Source organism: Taudactylus pleione, unplaced genomic scaffold, assembly GCF_031769625.1.
Source record: "Taudactylus pleione unplaced genomic scaffold, aTauple2 ptg000289l, whole genome shotgun sequence".
Lineage (NCBI taxonomy): Eukaryota > Metazoa > Chordata > Amphibia > Anura > Myobatrachidae > Taudactylus > Taudactylus pleione.
Genome location: NW_028284691.1, coordinates 2,916,784 through 2,925,162, shown reverse-complemented (window position 1 = coordinate 2,925,162; position 8,379 = coordinate 2,916,784). Strand labels below are relative to the sequence as shown.

General features: G+C 47.3%; 2 protein-coding genes across 2 annotated transcripts; both read left to right on the top strand.

Annotated features, from left to right (window-relative positions):
• The first annotated feature begins 295 nt into the window (after positions 1 to 295).
• Positions 296 to 3,161, top strand: LOC148511934 (uncharacterized). Its single transcript, XM_088482497.1, has 4 exons — positions 296 to 1,190; positions 1,261 to 2,481; positions 2,931 to 3,047; positions 3,157 to 3,161. The coding sequence occupies exons 1-4, from the start codon at positions 296 to 298 to the stop codon at positions 3,159 to 3,161; spliced, it is 2,238 nt and encodes a 745-aa protein (XP_088338623.1).
• A 1,144-nt stretch (positions 3,162 to 4,305) lies between these two features.
• Positions 4,306 to 5,022, top strand: LOC148511933 (uncharacterized; the record flags this gene model as incomplete). The annotated part of the gene is made up of 1 exon (XM_088482495.1): positions 4,306 to 5,022. A coding segment is annotated over one exon (699 nt), but the record flags the coding sequence as incomplete, so codon positions are not given.
• Positions 5,023 to 8,379: the final 3,357 nt, after the last annotated feature.

Below are 8,379 nucleotides of genomic sequence, written 5' to 3'. Positions count from 1 at the left end.
GCTTAGGTCCGTTAATGCTGCAGCCCCACTGGTACTGCCTGGGGCTGCTGCTATGCCCTCTTTGCCTGCCGCTATTCCTGGCCCTCTGCCTGTTGCTCCCTCCCCCCTGCCATCAGCTGGCCAGCAGGCATTTGACCCCACTGCTATTATGGGGCTTTTTGTTAATATGGCCACCACCTTGGCGCCAATGTTTGCGGCCTTAATGCCTGCTACTGCGCAAGCAGGGCCAAGCACCCCTGTTGCGCCCCCCGTCGCTCCAGCCGCGTCGCAGATAAATTGCATTTCAGACGTACGTATGCCTGACAGCGCTTCAGGTGCTTGTCCTAATGGTGGTCTTCCGTCAGTTGGGGTCCCACAGCCTTCCCTGGCTCTGGACGGCCTTTCAACATCTATTACAGGTTCCATGAACCCCTCCTGGGAAGCTGGTGACGAGGCGGCTTCTGGTTCGCATCAATCCGGTAGCCGTGCTGATCCTATAGCTGGGACGGTTGGTGAGTGTTCGGCCAGTTCCTATTCTACATTTAGTGACGTAAGTTATTCTACCTCTGACGACTCCAGTGATAATAGCCCCTCCCAGAAAGCTCGCAAGGCGCGTAAGCGTGCGGCTAAGTTCGCTAGGATTGAGGCTGACAGGCGCTTGCATAAGACTCGCCATAAGCGCCACGCCCCGCGTGATGACAAGGCGCCCGCGGATAGTGCTGACGCCGGGGTGGTGCGTTGCGCAAACACCGCGGTTCTGCGGGGTCTCCGTCCGTGCGTTAAAGACAGGATAAGGAAGGGTCGTTATGTGGACGTATTCGCCCTTACAGATACCATGCGCAAGGAGTTGCGAGCCGCCAAGCGTAAAGGCGGTATTGGTTTGGACGCCTTCCAGACGTATTCTAATTGGCAGGATGATATATTCGTCTTCTCGGCATGCTATTTGGAAGCCCGCCCTGCAGAACACCCCAATATCATTAGGTACTTTCATCTAATTCATAATATGCAGAGGTCAGGCCGAGGGACTGCTTGGCGCGTTTACGACAAAGAATTTCGTCGTAAGCAGGACCGGCTGCACATTATTGATTTTGGCTGCAAGGATGTCGAGGTCTGGCTCGATGTCACTCAGGGTGCCAAATCTTCACCGGCTGCAGTTGTCCAACGGAGAAAGTTCGGCGCTAGCCGGTCGGGCCCATCCAACCATAGTAAGGGTAAGTGCTTCGCATTTAACTCGACACAGTGTTCATTTGGTCAGCGGTGTCATTTTCGCCACCTCTGTAGCAAATGCGGCGATGCCCACCCAGCTTCTGGCTGCTCGAAATCTATCGCTTCCCCAGCTCCCAGAAAGCCTGCCGGCCCCGGGCCTGCTAGTTAAAGCTTTCTCCCCTGTGAACCTTGACGCCATGGCAAAATGGCTCGCTTGGTACCCTGACACAGTTGCAGCGCAGTTTTTAAGTGATGGCTTTCAGTTTGGTTTTCGTTTGCCGGTAGCTTCAGTGGTGCCTGCGGGTTCTCCAAGGAACCTTCGATCTGCTATAGAGCTGCCGCACATCATTAGGGAAAAATTCCTTAAGGAGGTGCTGCTTGGTCGCATCATTGGTCCTTTTATTGTGCCCCCTTTAGCTGACTTGGTGCTGTCCCCTGTTGGGGTGGTCCCTAAGAAGATGCCCGGTGCTTTTAGGCTCATACAGCACCTATCTTTCCCATCTGGCCGATCAGTTAATGACGCCATTCCGCAGGAGCTGTGCTCGGTCTCTTATCAGTCTTTTGATGAGGCGCTAGAGCTAGTCAGGGCTCACGGACCCGGCACTTTGATGGGAAAGGTGGATGTGGAATCGGCTTTTCACTTGTTGCCCTTGCACCCGGACTCATTCAGGTACATGGGTTTTCGTTTGGACGACGGATACTACATAGACAAGTGCTTGCCTATGGGGTGTTCCGTGTCCTGTGCCTATTTTGAAAGGTTTAGTACCTTTCTGCATTGGTGCGTCGAGGCTGGTACCGGCGGTCAGGGCGTGGCCCATTACCTGGATGACTTCCTGTGCGTCGGCCCTGCTGATTCCCCCCGTTGCCGTTTTTTGTTAGAGTCCATTCAGGCACTTTTTTCCTTTTTTGGGGTTCCTATTGCCAGCGATAAAACCTTGGGCCCCGTCTCCCGGCTGTCCTATCTGGGCATTGAAATTGATACCTTGGATGGCTGCTGCAGGCTTCCAGCTGAGAAACTTCTCAAATTGAAGCATGCCATTCTGGGTTGCCTGGCTGCGGGTAAGGTGACATTGCGGCAAGCTCAGTCTCTCCTGGGTTTGCTTAATTTCTCTTGCCGGGTGATCCCCATGGGTAGGGTATTTTCTAGGAAACTACAGCGAGCCACTGCAGGTGTCCGCCGGGCGCACCATTTTATTCGGCTCTCAGCCGAAATAAAAAGGGATCTAGCTATTTGGCTCTCGTTTTTAGCCGACTTTAATGGTGTTCTCCTGTGGCTGCCTCCTCCTGTTCCCAGCGGTCAGTTGCAGTTGTTCACGGATGCGGCCGGCTCGTCGGGTTTTGGGTGTTACCTCCGTGGGTCATGGTGCGCTGCCCCCTGGCCTGCGGAGTGGTTTTCCAGGGGTTTAACTAAAGATCTAATCCTTTTGGAATTGTTTCCCATTATGGTGGCGCTGGAACTGTGGGCTCCTGAGTTGCGCGATAGGAACATTGTTTTTAGATGCGACAACCTAGGCGTTGTTCACGCTGTTAATGGACAGCGCGCTTCTTCCTTGCCTGCTTTGCGCTTGCTTTCGCAGCTAGTGCTGCGTTGTTTGCAATTTAACATTTTGTTTAAGGCACGTCACATTTCAGGCTTGGACAATAACATTGCTGACGCGCTCTCCCGTTTTCAGTGGGATCGGTTTAGGTCGCTTGCTCCGGAGGCTTGTTTAGTTGGTGAGCCTTGCCCCCCATATGTTTGGCAGGTCATCGAGCCGGCATGGAGGGTCTAGCGGAGCAATCCCTTGCCCCAACTACATTGCGGGCCTATCAGAAGGCTTGGTCCGAATGGGAAAGTTACCTACGTCATCGCGGAAGCCAAGGTGAGAGCGCGCAGTGCTCAATGCATTTTTTTGTTTGGAGCATGTATGTCTCTGGTCGGTCCCGCGCGGTAGTTTCGCGCATGCTGGCTGGCATTTCCTTTTATTCCAGGCTGAAAGGGCGCACAGACCTTACGAAGAGCTTTGCAGTTATCAAGGCCCTTAAGGGTTGGGCTCGCGCCTCGGCCGGTTGATAAGCGAAGACCGATTGATATTCCCCTTTTGATTAAGTTGCTAGCTGCGGTTCCTCATGTGGTGATTTCTCCTTTCGAGGCTAATCTTTTTGTTTGGCTTTTTCTATGGCATTTCATGGTGCCTTCCGTATTTCGGAGCTTGTTGCCCCTTCTAGATTAGCGCTTTCGCCCATGTCCCGTTCCGATATCAGTATTGGGGAGGGGGCTTTGTTGTGCAAAATACGGCGATCTAAAACTGATCAACTGGGTCGCGGTCGTTGGGTCTCCCTTAAGTCCTGCGTGGATCACCGTGTTTGCCCAGTACATTTGGCTAAGATTTTCGTGCCATTACGGCCTGTAGTTGGCGGCGCATGGTTGCTTCATGCTGACGGTTCGCCTCTTACTAAGTATCAGTTTCAGTTCATTTTTAGACGCTGTTTGGTTCACATTGGCCTCTCCCCCGGAGATTTCGGTACCCATTCCTTTAGAATTGGCGCAGCTACATCGGCCGCCACGGCTGGCTTGTCGGTTCCGCAGATCATGGCTCTAGGGCATTGGAAATCGGCTTGCTATAAGCGTTATGTTAGGCCGGCGGTCGCTGATTAAATTGCTGTTGCGTTTTCTGTTGATGTTATGTCTGCCTATGTCTCATGTCTTCGTTCGACTTTTCTTCATGTTTGTTATGTTTGTCTTGTTATGTCTCCCCTGTCCATCCTACTCGGGTAATACTTGCCACTTGTTGCTTTAAACAAGTGGGGGTCTTGAGGGATTTTATTTTACCTTGCTAGACGGACTACTTCGGCCAAACATACAGTCCCTCAGCAGGTTTTTGGTTTACCTCTCGTCGAGTTGCTTTGTTTTTTCCTGTTACCACCCACCCCCCCCCCCCTCCCCTTCCCTCCCTGGTTTTCCCCTATCGTTCTCTATTGTTGTCCAATGCTAATTTAGATTCTAAACTTAAACTTAAACCTGTTTGTTCTACGTGTTATTAGGGGGCCAAATTTAAAATCGTTATAAAATTAGTTACTGTAAATTTAAGTAAAGTTTGTTATTTTGATTAGTCTCTTCAAACTAAACATTAATTGTGCTTAAGTTCCCAATCTAGTTATAGTCGGTTTCTTACGGCTGCTAAAATATTTGTTTTACGTCCTGTCTGTCTCTCTCCTGTTACTCTGTTTTCATTTACTAATTCTATTTACATTCCTTTCCTGCCCCTTATAGGTCCGATATTTGATGTTAGGGATGTTTGGATCGTGGGCCATTCATTTGTTTTTTGGGCCGCTAGGGCCTCCCATGTCAGCGTCCAGCTGTTACGGCCTGAGTCCGCGAGGATTCGCTGGTTAGGGTTTAGGGGTCTGCGTTGGGGGTCTCTTAAGACAAGATTGATGGCCGCAGTACGGCAGTTTGGTGTCCCCAAAGTTCTGGTTATACATCTGGGTGGGAACGACATTGGTTCCAGGATTTCCCTTGATTTAAGGCTTGACATAGTGTCCGACCTCCTCCTCATTATGGGTGCTTGGCCTTTCTGTAAAGTGATTTGGTCCTGCATCATCCCTAGGCTACAGTGGCGTGGTGCTCGTTCTCCAAAAGCTTTGGACGAGGCTCGTAAGAAAATCAATGCTGCTGTAGGGAAGTTTCTGCTGTCACAGGGAGGTTTTGTGATCCAACATCCTTTAATCAGGTTTCGTGATAAACATCTCTATAGGCCTGATGGGGTGCATCTAACGGAGGCTGGTTTAGTTTTGTTTGTTGGGAGTTTGTTTGATGGTATAAGTCAGGTGGTCTAGTGCGTATGGTGGCGGGCTGCGGTTCTCTTAGGTAGATCCTTGCTTTGGCGAGAAGTACGGCTTATCATCAGCCCGGGTGTAGTGTGTGTGCATTGGGTGTGCTTACCTTCTATTAAGTTGAGAAGTACTGTACCACATCTACGGGGGCAGTACAGCCATCTAAGGATGGTTTTGTGTGTGTTAGAAGGTCTATGATTAATACCCAAGTGCAGGGTTTGACATCCATAGGGCGGATATACGCCTGCAATGCTGTGTTTTTGTTGAGTTAGCATTGTTGGGCTGCTCTGTGTAAGTGCCGTCCTTCCAGCCACCATACAATATTTAAAATATTTAAAGTATTTAAATAATTAAATTAACTTTCTTAAATAAATAGCTGACCTGTTTTTTAAATCCATTACTGTCTCCGTGTCTTTATTATTAGATAAGTTTGAAGTGTTATATGTTATGGTTAATGATCACATACACTGGGCAAAACATCAGCCGTTACTAGGTTTAGGATAACGGAGGGCTTGAATAAGACAGGAGTGTCTTAAACCAGGAGGCTGGGCTTTTGCCTGGGGTAGTGATCATGGGGTTAGGTTACAGCCTATTAAATCATTATTGGGCGGAGTGGGACAGAGCTTATATAAGGCCAGGCTTGCAAGCCTGAGGCCTCTTTCCTGTTTCATTTGCCCGCCCTCCCTTGCCCTAGGGTTGTTGTTAGCTATAGTCTGTGTGGCAAGAAGTATGGCTTATCATCAGCCCGGGTGTAGTGTGTGTGCATTGGGTGTGCTTACCTTCTATTAAGTTGAGAAGTACTGTACCACCTCTATGGGGGCAGTACAGCCATCTAAGGATGGTTTTGTGTGTGTTAGAAGGTCTATGATTAATACCCAAGTGCAGGGTTTGACATCCATAGGGCGGATATACGCCTGCAATGCTGTGTTTTTGTTGAGTTAGCATTGTTGGGCTGCTCTGTGTAAGTGCCGTCCTTCCAGCCACCATACAATATTTAAAATATTTAAAGTATTTAAATAATTAAATTAACTTTCTTAAATAAATAGCTGACCTGTTTTTTAAATCCATTACTGTCTCCGTGTCTTTATTATTAGATAAGTTTGAAGTGTTATATGTTATGGTTAATGATCACATACACTGGGCAAAACATCAGCCGTTACTAGGTTTATTACTGTTACTCCACATCATGCCATCACTGTGTCCTCCCTGTCATATTACTGTTATTCCACATCATGCCATAACTGTGTCCTCCCTGTCATATTATTACTGTTACTCCACATCAAGCCATCACTGTGACCTCCCTGTCATATTTTTACTCTTATTCCACATCATGCCATCAATGTGTCCTCCCTGTCATATTATTACTGTTACTCCACATCATGCCATCACTGTGTCCTCCCTGTCATATTATTATTGTTACTCTACATCATGCCATCACTGTGTCCTCCCCATCATATTATTTATTACTGTTACTCCACATCATGCCATCAATGTGTCCTCCCTGTCATATTATTACTGTTACTCCGCATCATGCCGTCACTGTGTCCTCCCCATCATATTATTACTGTTACTCCACATCATGTCATCACTGCGTCCTCCCTGTCATATTATTACTGTTACTCCACATCATGCCATCACTGTGTCCTCCCTGTCATATTATTACTGTTATTCCACATCATGCCATCAATGTGTCCTCCCTGTCATATTATTACTGTTACTCCACATCATGCCATCACTGTGTCCTCCCTGTCATATTATTACTCTTACTCCACATCATGCCATCACTGTGTCCTCCCTGTCATGTTATTACTGTTACTCCACATCATGCCATCACTGTGTCCTCCCTGTCATATTATTACTGTTACTCCACATCATGCCATCTCTGTGTCCTCCCTGTCATATTATTACTCTTACTCCACATCATGCCATCACTGTGTCCTCCCCATCCAGGGCTGGATTATAGGAAGGGCAACAGGGGCGAAAGCAAAAGCAGCCCCACGCCAGCCCACCCCCTCAACAGCCGAGTCGGAAGCCCACGGAGGTGCATACAAGACTGGAGCTGCAGCCTCAGAAGAGCATAACTCCCCTTCACTAGCCTCGGATCACTGGCTGCTGCTGTGTTATTGCCTCGGTCCTGGAGGGTGAGTCGATTAATGTTTTTTTTTCTTTTTAAAGTGTGGTGCTGCTGGTGGGGGCACAGTGTGTGTGTGTGTGTAATATCAGTGATCCAAGTGTATATATGTAAGTGTGTGTGTGTATATATATATATATGTATGTGTATGGATGTATGTATATATATATATATAATATATACAGTCAGGTGCATAAATATTGGGACATTGACAGAATTTTCATATTTTGGCTTCTATTCACCACCACAATTGCTTTGAAATGAAACAAACAAGATGTGCTTTAACTGCAGACTTTCAGATTTAATTTGAGGGTAATTACATCCAAATCAGGTGAACGGTGTAGGAATTACAATGGTTTCTATATGTGCCTCCCACTTTTTAAGGGGCCAAAAGTAATGGGACTATCAACTAAAAAACTATTTCATGGACAGGTGTGGGCTATTCCCTCATTATTTCATTTTCAATTAAGCAGGTAAAAGGTCTGGAGTTGATTCTAGGTGTGATATTTGCATTTGGAATCAGTTGCTGTCGACTCTCAATATGAGATCCAAAGAGCTGTCACTATCAGTGAAGCAAGCCATCATTAGGCTGAAAAATCAAAACAAACCCATCAGAGAGATAGCAAAAACATTAGGTGTAGCCAAATCAACTCTTTGGAACATTCTTAAAAAGAAAGAACACACTGGAGAGCTCAGCAACACCAAAAGACCCGGAAGACCACGGAAAACAACTGTGGTGGATGACAGAAGAATTATTTCCCTGGTGAAGAAAAACCCCTTCACAACAGTTGGCTAAATCAAGAACACTCTCCAGGAGGTAGGTGTATGTGTGTCAAAGTCAACAATCAAGAGAAGACTTCACAAGAGTGAATATAGAGGGTTCACCACAAGATGTAAACCATTGGTGAACATCAAAAACAGGAAGACCAGATTAGAGTTTGCCAAACATCATCTAAAAAAGCCATTACAGTTCTAGAACAACATCCTATGGACAGATGAGACAAAGATCAACTTGTACCAGAGTGATGGGAAGAGAAGAGTATGGAGAAGGAAAGGAACTGCTCATGATCCAAAACATACCACCTCATCAGTGAAGCATCGTGGTAGTAGTGTCATGGCGTGGGCATGTATGGCTGCCAATGGAACTGGTATCTGGTGCTTCACAGTGCAGATGGACAATGACCCGAAGCATACTGCAAAAGCAACCAAAGAGTTTTTTAAGGCTAAAAAGTGGAATGTTATGCAAT